This window comes from Anolis carolinensis, unplaced genomic scaffold (genome assembly GCF_035594765.1).
Source record: "Anolis carolinensis isolate JA03-04 unplaced genomic scaffold, rAnoCar3.1.pri scaffold_13, whole genome shotgun sequence".
NCBI lineage: Eukaryota > Metazoa > Chordata > Lepidosauria > Squamata > Dactyloidae > Anolis > Anolis carolinensis.
In genome coordinates, this window is record NW_026943824.1 from 16,150,682 (window position 1) to 16,166,259 (window position 15,578).

Here is a 15,578-nt window from a genome sequence, read left to right on the forward strand (position 1 = left end):
CCCTCTACTTAGAACTTTATTTTTCTTTTCTTTTTGTTGTATCAACCTAGAGGCGTGGATGATGGGTTGTGTTGTCAATTTTCGAGGTTGTGGGGTGTTTAGTTTTGTTGTTTTGGCGGTCACCAGGATTCCATCACTCTTTTATATATATAGATTATATACTATACTAATATTATAATATATTGTATATACATGTAATATTAATAATATGATGATGTAATACAATGTAATAATAATTATAATTCACTATTATAATTGTATATTTATTTACATGCAATATTACTAATAATATTGCAATATAGTCGTATAATATAATATATTGTACGTATATATACTTGTAAACCACCCTGAGTCCTTGGGGTGAGAAGGGCGGGATATAATGTCGCTAATAAATAATAATAAATAATAAAGTTGGAGCTTCTGGTACAGCCATACCAGCACAGTTGTGCTTGGTTACTATCTTGCCCTTTGTGCCATTGTGGTCCCTGGGTTCCTGATGTCAGGGGATGATGGGGTGCAGAGTGGATTCCAAAATTCATCATCCCGGTCTCACCTCCTTCTCCAGACTGTATTCCCATGCTGAGAAACAGCACTGGTCAAACAAACACTCCAGCAGACGAAGTCCAACTGTTGATTAACTTTATTTACATGTCTATTTACAGTTTGCATTTCTCGGCTTCAGAGCATAGCATTCATAGTCCATCTTCAGCGAATGCTCAAGCCGAACTCCACAATAAGATAAGACACATTCCTCAGTCCGGAGGAAGTTCCAACCTTCAAAGGCAGGAAATCAAGTCTCATAGGTCATAGCAATCACAACAGGCTGTCAGTCAAAACTAGCCTGCTGTTAACTATTTCATTACTGAAAAAACACACTCTAGCTCATCAGCAGTAAACACTTGATTTACATTTCATACAAATACAACCATACTCCAACACCTGACATGCCTGTCTTGACTCCACAGGCTACTACCGGGAAGGCTTCCTGGCGGTCCAGCACGCGGTGGACAAGGCGATCATCGAGTACCACGCGAACGCTTCGGACGCTGATCTCCTGAGCAGGGTGACGGTGGTGGTGCAGCGCTTTCCGTACCCGCCGTACGTCAACGACGTCTTCCTCCTGGCCATCCAGAACCAGCTCCCGCTGCTGCTGATGCTGAGTTTCACTTACACCTCGCTCAACATTGTTCGCGCCGTGGTGCATGAAAAGGAGAAGAAGCTCAAGGTAACATAAAAAGGCCAGTTTGTCATACCTCATGTGGTTGCCTGTTAAATTCACCCTTTCCGAACTGCGTGCAGCTTGGTTCATAGTCAGTGGATTTTTGCAGCATTTTTTCATGTGGACAAGGGATACCCCAAAAGCTGTTTTGGTATTCCTTTGTCCAGCCAAGCTTCTTGCTATAATTCTGGTTTTTTCCTTAAGCAGAGGAAGTGACTTCTTCTGAAAGCTTCGAAAAAGGTCAATATCAATTGAATGCAGTCTTTAACTATATATATACTAGTTTGGGAACCCGGCAGTGCCTGGGTCATTTGAGAAAAGCACTATTTGCCTTTGTTCAAAGTGTACCCTAGATCCAATGTCAGTGGTCTGAGGAAGTGAGTGAAGTACTGTAATTCCCATCATCTCTGGTCCGTTGTTCTCTCAAACCACAGGAGGGCATAAAGTGGCCTACATTGCAGCTGTGTGTCAAGTTTGGTACAGTTTCGTCTATCATGGGCATCATAGCGGTCTGTGGGAGGTGAATCGGGTGAGGGTACTGCAAATCCCATCATCCCTGGTCCATTGGTCCCGCAAACCACACCAGGATGTAAAGTGAGTCACATTGCACCTGTGTGTCAAGTTTGGTACAGTTTTGTCATTCATGGGTATCACAGTGGTCTGTGGGAGGTGAATTGGGTGAGGGTACTCAAAATCCCATAATCCTTGGTCCATCCTCCCCCAAGGTGCTGCAGCATATAAAGTGTGTCATTTGGGATATGTGTGCCAAGTTTGGTTCAGTTGTGTCATTCGTGGCACTTACAGTGTTCTCAAGAAGTGAGTGAAGGTACTGCAAGTCCCATAATCCTTGGTCTGTCCTCCCACAATCTGCACCAGGACATAAAGAGGGTCACGGGGGTTCTGTGTGCCAAGTTTGGTGAAGTTCCATCACTGGTGGGCGTCGCAGTGGTCTGTGGGATCTGAAGCGATTGAAAGTACTGCAAATCCCATCATCCATGGTACACCTTCCCACAAACCACACCAGGCCTTTAAGTACGTCATGGGGGGTTATGTGTGCCAAGTTTGGGCCAGGTCCATTATTTCTGGCGGTCACAGTGTCCTGTGAAAGTGGCACACATACATACCCACATACTTAGAAAGACTTACTTTAATTATATATATAGTAGACATGTCCAAAAAATCGTTTTGAATCGTATATCGGAATTATTTCGGATTGTTCTCGCTTTTTGATATGCATTCCGAGACATTGTCTCACAGTGCAACCAGCAATGTAATTCGAACCATCGTTGGCCCATTCTCTAATTGTCTCTTAATGTTTCATTAATTTTTTTCCCCACCATTTTTTTAATATATTTTTAAAAATATTTAATTTTTTTTTGTTTCTGAATGGGAGCTTAGTGCAGCCTAACATGGCTGCCGCTCCCTGGCCAATCAGAAGCTTCCACGATGGACGCAAAGGTGGAGGCTAACGTCCTATGCGTCCACATGGAAGATTGCCATACAAGCCCGGTGTGTAGCAATTGCGCATGTGCGTCCGCCATTTTAGAAACATTTAGAATCATTATGAATTTTTGGAAATACAGTAGAGTCTCACTTATCCAACGTAAACGGGCCGACAGAATGTTGGATAAGTGAATATGTTGGATAATAAGGAGGGATTAAGGAAAAGCCTATTACACATCAAATTAGGTTATGATTTTACAAATTAAGCACCAAAACATCATGTTATACAACAAATTTGACAAAAAAAGTAGTTCAATACGCAGTAATGCTATGTAGTAATTACTGTATTTACGAATTTAGCACCAAAATATCACGATGTATTGAAAACATTGACTACAAAAATGTGTTGGATAATCCAGAACGTTGGATAAGCGAGTGTTGGATAAGTGAGACTCTACTGTATCCGAAATTTTTGGGTGAAAAAATCGGAAATACTTTCCATATCGAAGCGCCGGCGCCCCCTACTTCAGAAACGAGAATTGAAACATTTTTTTCATCGATCGGACATGCCTAATATATAGATTCCAGATTTTCAAAAAAACAGCAGTCATCTTCCAGGTGCTTCTCATTCTGTTTAGTTTGTTTAAAAAAAGCGTTGTTGGCAGCCTGTGCCATTTTGAGACTTTCCCAGGGCAGAACACTCAAGCCCCCCAACTGTCAGAACCTGAAGATCTCGGAATAAAAGCACGCTCACAAAGGCAAATCCTTGGATACAGCTTTGTTTCCATCTTACCATTGGCAATAGAAAGACAGTTCTGAAGAGTTCCCACCAACTCCGGTGTATATCATTCTAACCCAATGACGGGCAACCTTTTGCACTTGGTGTGTCAAAATTCACCGAAACACCTAGCATGACTTGGGCGGTGTGTCACTTCGAGAAAAAAAACCATAATTTCACAATATATATAGTTTAAATAACAAAAATACATAATCTATATATATAAATGAGTAATGGCATCACGGCGACCCACAAAACAACAAACCTACAGGCCCCCCAACTTCGAAATTTGACAACACAACCCATCATCCACGCCTCTAGGTTGATACAACAAAAAGAAAACAAAAATAAAGTCCTAATTAGAGAGAGAGGAATTATCCAATTGCTGCCAGTTAGAAGGCTAAGCTCCTCCAACTTGGTCTCCTAGCAACCCAATAAAAAATAATAAAAACACTAAAAAATTAATACAATAAAATACTATAATAACAGAAAATAACTAAAAATAATACAAGAAAATAATAAAATATAATATTTAAAAAGATAACTTACAATAAAATTAATAAAAAAATACAAAAAAGTCAAATAAAAATTACACAACAATTTTTAACCAATACCACCACCACATTGCCACAGGAACGCATGGCCGGGCACAGCTAGTTGTAATATATAACTGTATTTAATAAATCAAAAACTATTTACTACCATTATTTCCATGTACAACAATCTATGGTACCTCTTGCAGTTTTCACGCTGATTTCTCTCTATTCTAGTTTCAATGTAGTCATGAATAATGAATATTATAATAATAATATAATAGTAATAATATAATATATGGAAATGAACCTTCTACTTACGTTTTTATGGTGTCACATTGAACTTCTTTGCCTGCAGGAGTACATGCGCATGATGGGCCTCAGCAACTGGCTGCATTGGACGGCATGGTTCCTCATGTTCTTCCTCTTCCTCTTGGTGTCCGTCTTCTTCGTCACTGTGCTCTTCTGTGTCAAGGTGAGCCTCTTCCAGTGGATCTTAGAAATAATAATAATAATAATAATAATAATAATAATAATAATAATAATTTCATATCACAAAATCACAAGTCGAACACTTCCCAAGTGTCTAGGACTGTGTGATGTATTTTCGGATGCTGCTGCAGATCCCAGTAGGGTGGCCTTTTGCAGTTGGCAGATCGTAATTTTGTCAATCCTGTTGTTTCCAAATGCTGGCTGAGATCTTTTGGCACGGAACCCAATGCGCCCATCACCACCGGGACCACCTGCACTGGTTTCTGCCAGAGTCTCTGAAGTTCAATCTTGAGGTCCTGATAGCGGCTGAGTTTTTCCTGTTGTTTTTCACCTGGGATGGCGACATCAATGATCCAAACCTTTTTCTTTTCCACAACTGTGATGTCTGGTGTGTTGTGTTCCAGAACTTTGTCAGTCTGGATTCGGAAGTCCCACAGTATCTTTGCGTGCTCATTTTCCAATACTTTTGCAGGTTTGTGATCCCACCAGTTCTTTGCTGCTGGGAGGTGGTACTTGAGGCAGAAGTTCCAATGGATCATTTGGGCCACATAGTTGTGCCTCTGTTTGTAGTCTGTCTGTGCGATTTTCTTACGGCAGCTGAGGATATGATCAATGGTTTTGTCAGTTTCCTCACACAGTCAGCATTTTGGGTCATCAGCTGATTTTTCGATCTTGAAATCCAGCATGTCTATCTTGTTTGCTGTGTCATAATAAAATAATAATAATAATAATATATAATAATAATAATAATATTTCCGGCATTTGGAAACAATAGACATTGACAAAATTACGATCTGCCAACTGCAAAAGGCCACCCGACTGGGATCTGCACGCATCATCTGAAAATACATCACACAGTCCTAGACACTTGGGAAGTGTTCGACTTGTGATTTTGTGATATGAAATCCAGCATATCTATCTTGTTTGCTGTGTCATAATAAAATAATAATAAGGTAAAGGTTTTCCCCTGATGTTAAGTCTAGTTGTGACCGACTCTGGGGGTTGGTGCTCATCTCCATTTCTAAGCCAAAGAGCCGGCGTTGTCCGTAGACACCTCCAGGTCATGTGGCCATTGGCATGACTGCATGGAGTGCCGTTACCTTCCCGCCGGAGCAGTACCTATTGATCTACTCACATTTGCATGTCTGTAGACACCAGCAGGACTAATGACTGAAAGGTCGGCAGTTCGAATGTGGAGAGCTTTCATCTGTCAGCTCTAGCTTACCATGCAGAGATATGAGAGAAGCCTCCGACAGGATGGTAAAATATCCTGGCAACATCCCCTGGGCAACATCCGTGCAGATAGCCAATTCTCTTGTACCATAAGCAACTTGTTTCTCGAATTGCTCCTGACATGGAAAAAAAAATCTGGATTTTATATGGCAGTGTAGATCCAGTCTCATATAATGCAAAATGAAATGCACTGAACTTTCATTGCCATATACCGTATATACTCAAGTATAAGCCGACCCAAATATCAGCCGAGGCATCTAATTTTACCACAAAAAACTGGGAAAACATTGACTCAAGTATAAACCGAGAGTGGCAAATTTCAGAAATAAAAATAGATACCGAGAAAATTACATTAATTGAGGCATCAGTAGGTTAAATGTTTTTGAATATTTACATAAAGCTCAAATTTAAGACAAGACTGTCCAACTCTGATCAAATCATTATTCTCATCTTCTTCAATGTAAATGTGCTTATGTATCCTTCTATTAATAATAGAGTAAAATAATACATGTAATAATAATAATAAATACAGGAAAATAATACATGTAATAATAACTAGATTAAAATAATAAATGTAATAATAATAATATCAGAGTGAAATAATAAATGTATTATTAATAATAAAAATAGAGTAAAATAAATGTAATAGTAGCAACAATATTTATTTATATATTTATTTACAGTATTTATATTCCGCCTTTCTCACTCAGGGCGGATTACAATGAACACATATATGGCAAACATTCAATGCCAACAGACAAACAACATATATAGACAGACATAGAGGCATTTAACATTTTTTTTCCAGCTTCACGATTCCGGCCACAGGGGGAGCTGTTGCTTCACTGTCCACTAGTGGCTGTACTTCCTCATTCCTTTCGTCATGTTTTGCTGGCAGTTTTTATGGTGTTGTAAATTAGTTAAATTAGCCTCCCGCATAAAGCGTACCTAAATTTCCCTACTTGACAGATGCAACTGTCTTTTCGGGGCTGCATAGGTCAACAGCAAGCCGGGCTATTGAATAGTCGGGGGCTTAACCCGACCTGGGCTTTGAACTCATGACCTCTCGGTCAGTAGTGATTTATTGCAGCTGGTTACTAGCCAGCTGCGCCACAACCCGGCCCTGATAATATTATTTATTTATTTATTTATTTACAGCATTTATATTCCGCCCTTCTCACCCCGAAGGGGACTCAGGGCGGATCACATTACACATATAGGCAAACATTCAATGCCTTTCAACATAGAACAAAGACAAACAAACATAGGCTCCGAGCCGGGCCTCAAACTTATGACCTCCTGGTCAGAGTGATTCATTGCAGTGATTGATTGCAGCTGCTCTCCAGCCTGCGCCACAACCCAGCCCTGACAATAGAGAAAAATAATAGAGAAAAATAATAAATGTAATAATACCAATAATAATAGAGAAAAATAATAAATGTACCATATATTCTCGAGTATAAGCTGACCCAAATATAAGCCAACCAAGACCCTCAACCGAGTATAAGCCGAGGGGGGCTTTTTCAGTCTAAAAAAAAAAAGGGCTGAAAAACTAGGCTTATACTTGAGTATATACAGTACTTTAAGCATGCCTAGCTTGGAAAAAGAGCCGGGCATTTGTATGTCTTGCTTGTTATTCTCGGTCTTTCTTCTGCATTTCTGCATTTTGCAGATAGGTAGCGAGCACAGGTTGAATCAATGAATTACTGAATCTTTTTGGCAGGTGAGCGAGCAAGGAGCGGTGCTGACAAACAGCGACCCAACCCTGGTCTTCACCTTCCTGACAGTCTTCTCGGTCTCATCCATCGCCTTTAGCTTCATGGTCAGCACCTTCTTCTCCAAAGGTGAGTGGTCTTGGAGACCAAAAGGCGAATGATTTGCATTGTCTAGCATACCCTTCCCATGGGGTCCAACCATTTGCTTATGGGAAGCCTTGAAAGCAAGGTAAAAAGTATGACAAATGCCCATTGGTTTGTGGTCTCCAGAAACCAATGTACAGTAGAGTCTCACTTATCCAAGCTAAATGGGCCGGCAGAAGCTTGGATAAGCGAATATCTTGGATAATAAGGAGGGATTAAGGAAAAGCCTATTAAACATCAAATTAGGTTATGATTTTACAAATGAAGCACCAAAACATCATGTTATACAACCAATCTGACAGGAAAAGTAGTTCAATACGCAGTAATGTTATGTTGTAATTACTGTATTTACGCATTTAGCACCAAAATATCACGATATATTGAAAACATGGACTACAAAAATGGCTTGGATTATCCAGAGGCTTGGATAAGCGAGGCTTGGATAAGTGAGACTCTACTGTATAAAGACACTTTCTACCTTGTGGAATCCTTGGTTGGCCAGGTTGAATAGTGAGTAGTCTCAGACTCAAGATAATCCACCTCAAAGCACATATTGAAAACATTGACTTCAAAAATGCGTTGGATAATCCAGAATGTTCGATAAGTGAGACTCTACTGTAATATTATTATTATTATTGTGTTGCTGTGAACCATGAAAATGAACACAATCTGGTTCCAAGTATTTAAAAAATTCTAAAATCAGCACAATAAATAAAGAACAACACTCTGAAAACAAAGCAATTCCAGACAGGAAACAATCAGGGCCAGCTAACACCTCCCAACAAAAGATTCCCCCAGGGAGGAAGCAGCCAGGCTTTGAAGCTGAAAACCCCCAATTGCTTACCAGCTTGAATACCGCTGAACAGCCTTGCAGCTTCAAAGCCAGGCTGCTTCCTAACCAGAAGGATCTTCCATTGGCCACCTTGAATAGCACTGAACAGCCTTGCAGCTTCAAAGCCAGGCTGCTTCCTAACCAGAAGGATCCTCCATTGGCCACCTTGAATAGCACTGAACAGCCTTGCAGCTTCAAAGCCAGGCTGCTTCCTAACCAGAAGGATCCTCCGTTGGCTACCTTGAATAGCACTGAACAGCCTTGCAGCTTCAAAGCCAGGCTGCTTCCTAACCAGAAGGATCCTCCATTGGCCACCTTGAATAGCACTGAACAGCCTTGCAGCTTCAAAGCCAGGCTGCTTTCTAACTAGAAGGATCCTCCGTTGGCCACCTCGGATAGCACTGAACAGCCTTGCAGCTTCAAAGCCAAGCTGCTTCCTAACCAGAAGGATCTTCCATTGGCCACCTTGAATAGCACTGAACAGCCTTGCAGCTTCAAAGCCAGGCTGCTTCCTAACCAGAAGGATCCTCCATTGGCCACCTTGAATAGCACTGAACAGCCTTGCAGCTTCAAAGCCAGGCTGCTTTCTAACTAGAAGGATCCTCCGTTGGCCACCTTGAATAGCACTGAACAGCCTTGCAGCTTCAAAGCCAGGCTGCTTTCTAACTAGAAGGATCCTCCGTTGGCCACCTTGAATAGCACTGAACAGCCTTGCAGCAAAGCCAGGCTGCTTCCTAACCAGAGAGATCCTCCGTTATCCACCTTGAATAGCACTGAACAGCCTTGCAGCTTCAAAGCCAGGCTGCTTCCTAACCAGAAGGATCCTCCGTTGGCTACCTTGAATAGCACTGAACAGCTTTGCAGCTTCAAAGCCAGGCTGCTTCCTAACCAGAGAGATCCTCCGTTGGCCACCTTGAATAGCACTGAACAGCCTTGCAGCTTCAAAGCCAGGCTGCTTCCTAACCAGAAGGATCCTCCGTTGGCCACCTTGAATAGCACTGAACAGCCTTGCAGCTTCAAAGCCAGGCTGCTTCCTAACCAGAAGGATCCTCCGTTGGCTACCTTGAATAGCACTGAACAGCTTTGCAGCTTCAAAGCCAGGCTGCTTCCTAACCAGAGAGATCCTCCATTGGCCACCTTGAATAGCACTGAACAGCCTTGCAGCTTCAAAGCCAGGCTGCTTTCTAACTAGAAGGATCCTCCGTTGGCCACCTTGAATAGCACTGAACAGCCTTGCAGCTTCAAAGCCAGGCTGCTTTCTAACTAGAAGGATCCTCCGTTGGCCACCTTGAATAGCACTGAACAGCCTTGCAGCTTCAAAGCCAGGCTGCTTCCTAACCAGAGGGATCCTCCATTGGCCACCTTGAATACCACTGAACAGCTTTGCAGCTTCAAAGCCAGGCTGCTTCCTAACCAGAGGGATCCTCCATTGGCCACCTTGAATACCACTGAACAGCTTTGCAGCTTCAAAGCCAGGCTGCTTTCTAACTAGAAGGATCCTCCGTTGGCCACCTTGAATAGCACTGAACAGCTTTGCAGCTTCAAAGCCAGGCTGCTTCCTAACCAGAGGGATCCTAACCACCAGACCACGCCACAGCAACACGTGGCCGGACACAGCTAGTTTTGTTTATATTATTCTAATATGGATATTTCTACTTGTATTTTTTTCTGTTAATTAAATCATTTTGGCACATAGTGTAAACATGCACATGGTTTTGTGGCATTTTTCTCTTACACATGCAACAGAAAAGGGTGCAAAAAGTGTTTATATCCCTTTGCTGGTCTGCGTAGATGTGGAGCGGAGTATTTTTTCTTGCAAGGAATTGCAAATCCGACACATTTTCTTTCCCGTTCCTCCACGGGAGATCGACCTACAGCCTCCATAAAGGTGCAGTCGTTGCAAAATCTTGCTGAAACCACGTTATTCCTGATTCAAAACAACAGCCAAACATGTTTACCCGACGAAATCGCGCTGGCTCACATGATCATAGGGATTCCGCCATGGTATCCTTTTACAGCTCTATTGCTACAAAGTCCAAAGTTCAACTCTTTGAAAGTTGTGTTGTTGGTTTTTTTTTTTTTGTCTGGTGGTTTTGCCTTTTGAGAGTGACAAAAGCAGTTTAGGAAGCGGTTGCTGATGCTCTTTGCGGCTTACATGGAGTCAAGCCCAAATAAATTACAATCCTTGAAATACAAAATACAGTTGAGCACATTAAACATCAAAACAGTAATATCCACTTGACATAATCTAAAAACCAAAGAAAAAATTGTCAAAACGAACCGGGCCCAAGTGTACAGAAACCGGTTATGGATCAGTTGTCTACTCATCCTTTATGAAGAGTCGAGAAAATAAATAAGGCACCTTTCTACATATGTGGTGGGAGTGTAAGAAGATAACGAATTTTTGGCAAGAAATACATAAAATGATGACAAAAATTTTACAAAAAAAATTGAATTTAAACCAGAAAGTTTTTTATTAGGGACTAGCTATGCCCGGCCACGCGTTGCTGTGGCAAAGTATGGTGAGACTCTACTGTATATTGATAATCTTATATTATCTGCTTAGAACTGGATTATATGAGGCCCCTTCTTCACAGCTGTATAAAATGCACACTGAAGTGGATTATAGGGCAGTGTGGAGTCAAGATAATTCAGTTCAAAGCAATAATATAAGATTCTAAATGGGTTATATACCTGTGTGGAAGAGCCTTGAGTCTACACTGCCATATAATCCAGTGCAAATGAGATAATCTGTGGAAGAGGCCTAAGTGAAGCCTAACTCTGCCTGTCCCCTGGGCTGAGTAGGTTGCTAGGAGACCAAGTGGGCGGAGCTTAGCCTTCTAACTAGCAGCAATTGGATAAAAACAATTATTTCTCTCCCTCTAATTAGAACTTTATTTTTCTTTTCTTTTTGTTGTATCAACCTAGAGCCGTGGATGATGGGTTGTGTTGTCAGATTTCGAGGTTGGGGGGCCTGTAGTTTTGTTGTTTTGTCCGCTGCCCTGATTCCATCACTCTTTTATATATATAGATTATTGACAAACAGATAGATACAAACACAGACAGACGAATATTTTATCTCACCACAGCTGCAAGAATAGTGCTGGCACAACTATGGAAATCAGAAGATATACCTAGTATGGTGAAATGGCTCAATAAAATAATTGACGTGATGAATATGGACATGTTAACACAAAAATTAGCACAGGATAGAGCACCAGACAACAAAACAGATTGGAAACCTATGATCGAATACTTGCAAAAAGAGAAAATGAACTTTTGAATAAGTTGGATTAAGAATTATTCTATAGGATAATAATATAAAGCTAAGATAATTAAATAGGTGTAACTACAAAACTAAAAGACCGGAAAAACAAAACAAAAGGACCACATCCAGAGCTCTGGAAGTAACAAGGATATTAAAGCAACTGTATACGTGTAAACCATAAGTTGTAGTTGTTAGTACAGTAGAGTCTCACTTATCCAAGCTAAACGGGCTGGCAGAAGCTTGGATAAGCGAATATCTTGGATAATAAGGAGGGATTAAGGAAAAGCCTATTAAACATCAAATTAGGTTATGATTTTACAAATTAAGCACCAAAACATCATGTTATACAACAAATTTGATAGAAAACGTAGTTCAATATGCAGTAATGTTATGTTGTAATTACTGTATTTGCGAATTTAGCACCAAAATATAAGGATATATTGAAAACATTGACTACAAAAATGGCTTGGATTATCCAGAGGCTTGGATAAGCAAGGCTTGTATAAGTGAGACTCTACTGTATTTCTTTTCTTTTTTGGATGTTTCAATATTGTCAGTCACTTTTTATGTCAATGTCACCCTTTATGTCGATGTTATTTAACCTGTCTTCCCCCCCCCCCCCCACAATACCCTGACCTCATATGTGTATTTTATTAAAGTAGAGTCTCACTTATCCAACACTCGCTTATCCAACGTTATTTTTGTAGTCAATGTTTTCAATACATCGTGATATTTTGGTGCTAAATTCGTAAATACAGTAATTTCTACATAGCATTACTGCGTATTGAACTACTTTTTCTGTCAAATTTGTTGTCTAACATGATGTTTTGGTGCTTAATTTGTAAAATCATAACCTAATTTGATGTTTAATAGGCTTCTCCTTAATCTCTCCTTATTATCCAAGATATTTGCTTATCCAACATTCTGCCGGCCTGTTTATGTTGGATAAGTGAGACTCTACTGTATATGGAGAGAATGAGAATTCTTATTGTAACAAGAAATGTGCAAGTTGCTTATAAACCTCATAATAAAAACTATATATGAAAAAAGAAAGTAAACAAGAAAGTTTACTACATTGTGAATGCAACTATCATTCATCCTACTGTGATTGCAACAGTTTGTGATTTGTAACCACTTATCTGACATATATATTCATGTATTGTACATAATACAATGTTTAATGATATCTAATACATTGTTATTATTCCATTAGTGGGTACTTGTCAGCTAAACCCTTGGTACCTCATTTGGAGACCGCTGTTTGTAGGTGTTTGTAAGACATGCGTGTTTTTGTAATGCCTGTCCATTGTCTTTCTCTTCTCTCCGGCGCTATCCTTGTACTCGTAGCCAACGTGGCGGCGGCTGCGGGTGGGTTCCTCTACTTCTTCTCCTACATTCCTTACTTCTTCATCTCCCCGCGTTACGACCTCATGAGCCACAGCCAGAAGCTGTCTTCCTGCCTCATCTCCAATGTCGCCATGGCCATGGGAGCCCAGCTGATTGGCATGTTTGAAGGGAAAGGTGAGCGGAGACGACAATTCCATTAAGACACGTTTTTTGTTCCTAGGTGGTCAATACCATGTCCTCACTGGTTCTATCATAAAACCATGGTTGATCAAAAACCATCCAATGCTAAGGCTTCCCCGTCTGCACACGGTTGCATACTACGCACTTTAACAACACAACTGTTCAATGCTAAGGCTTCCCCGTCTGCGCAGGGTTCCATACTTCGCACTTTAACAACACAACCGTTCAATGCTAAGGCTTCCCCGTCTGCACAGGGTTCCATACTTCGCCCTTTAACAACACAACCGTCCAATGCTAAGGCTTCCCCATCTGCGCAGGGTTCCATACTTCGCCCTTTAACAACACAACCGTCCAATGCTAAGGCTTCCCCATCTGCACAGGGTTCCATACTTCGCACTTTAACAACACAACTGTTCAATGCTAAGGCTTCCCTGTCTGCGCAGGGTTCCATACTTCGCACTTTAAAAACACAACAGTCCAATGCTAAGGCTTCCCCATCTGCGCAGGGTTCCATACTTCGCCCTTTAACAACACAACCGTCCAATGCTAAGGCTTCCCCGTCTGCGCAGGGTTCCATACTTCGCACTTTAACAACACAACCGTCCAATGCTAAGGCTTCCCCGTCTGCGCAGGGTTCCATACTTCGCCCTTTAACAACACAACCGTCCAATGCTAAGGCTTCCCCATCTGCGCAGGGTTCCATACTTCGCACTTTAACAACACAACAGTCCAATGCTAAGGCTTCCCCATCTGCGCAGGGTTCCATACTTCGCCCTTTAACAACACAACCGTCCAATGCTAAGGCTTCCCCGTCTGCGCAGGGTTCCATACTTCGCCCTTTAACAACACAACAGTCCAATGCTAAGGCTTCCCCATCTGCGCAGGGTTCCATACTTCGCCCTTTAACAACACAACCGTCCAATGCTAAGGCTTCCCCGTCTGCGCAGGGTTCCATACTTCGCCCTTTAACAACACAACAGTCCAATGCTAAGGCTTCCCCATCTGCGCAGGGTTCCATACTTCGCCCTTTAACAACACAACCGTCCAATGCTAAGGCTTCCCCATCTGCGCAGGGTTCCATACTTCGCACTTTAACAACACAACAGTCCAATGCTAAGGCTTCCCCATCTGCGCAGGGTTCCATACTTCGCACTTTAACAACACAACCGTCCAATGCTAAGGCTTCCCCGTCTGCGCAGGGTTCCATACTTCGCCCTTTAACAACAGAACCGTCCAATGCTAAGGCTTCCCCATCTGCGCAGGGTTCCATACTTCGCACTTTAACAACACAACAGTCCAATGCTAAGGCTTCCCCATCTGCGCAGGGTTCCATACTTCGCACTTTAACAACACAACCGTCCAATGCTAAAGCTTCCCCGTCTGCGCAGGGTTCCATACTTCGCACTTTAACAACAGAACCGTCCAATGCTAAGGCTTCCCCGTCTGCGCAGGGTTCCATACTTCGCCCTTTAACAACACAACCATTCAATGCTAAGGCTTCCCCGTCTGCGCAGGGTTCCATACTTCGCACTTTAACAACACAACCGCTCAATGCTAAGGCTTCCCCGTCTGCGCAGGGTTCCATACTTCGCCCTTTAACAACACAACCATTCAATGCTAAGGCTTCCCCGTCTGCGCAGGGTTCCATACTTCGCACTTTAACAACACAACCGTCCAATGCTAAGGCTTCCCCGTCTTTGCAGGGTTCCATACTTCGCACTTTAACAACACAACCGTTCAATGCTAAGGCTTCCCCGTCTGTGCAGGGTTCCATACTTCACACTTTAACAACACAACCGTTCAATGCTAAGGCTTCCCCGTCTGTGCAGGGTTCCATACTTCACACTTTAACAACACAACCGTTCAATGCTAAGGCTTCCCCGTCTGCACAGGGTTCCATACTTCGCCGTTTAACAACACAACCGTCCAATGCTAAGGCTTCCCCGTCTGCACAGGGTTCCATACTTCGCCCTTTAACAACACAACCGTCCAATGCTAAGGCTTCCCTGTCTGCACAGGGTTCCATACTTCGCTCTTTAACAACACAACCATCCAATGCTAAGGCTTCCCTGTCTGCGCAGGGTTCCATACTTCGCTCTTTAACAATACAACCGTTCAATGCTAAGGCTTCCCTGTCTGCGCAGGGTTCCATACTTCGCACTTTAACAACACAACCGTTCAATGCTAAGGCTTCCCTGTCTGCGCAGGGTTCCATACTTCACACTTTAACAACACAACCGTTCAATGCTAAGGCTTCCCCGTCTGCGCAGGGTTCCATACTTCGCACTTTAACAACACAACCGTTCAATGCTAAGGCTTCCCCGTCTGCGCAGGGTTCCATGCTACACACTTTAACAACACAACCGTTCAATGCTAAGGCTTCCCCGTCTGCAC

The 15,578-nt window shown here is 42.1% G+C and overlaps 1 protein-coding gene across 1 annotated transcript in view; it reads left to right on the forward strand.

The window, feature by feature from the left end:
* abca3 (ATP binding cassette subfamily A member 3) overlaps positions 1-15,578 on the forward strand; it is a 100,124-nt gene that overhangs the window by 32,983 nt on the left and 51,563 nt on the right. Inside the window, exons 6-9 of the mRNA XM_062964712.1 lie at positions 966-1,225; positions 4,332-4,448; positions 7,422-7,542; positions 13,005-13,178. Coding sequence (XP_062820782.1) covers positions 966-1,225; positions 4,332-4,448; positions 7,422-7,542; positions 13,005-13,178 — 672 coding nt within the window. The remainder of the gene's footprint in view (positions 1-965; positions 1,226-4,331; positions 4,449-7,421; positions 7,543-13,004; positions 13,179-15,578) is intronic.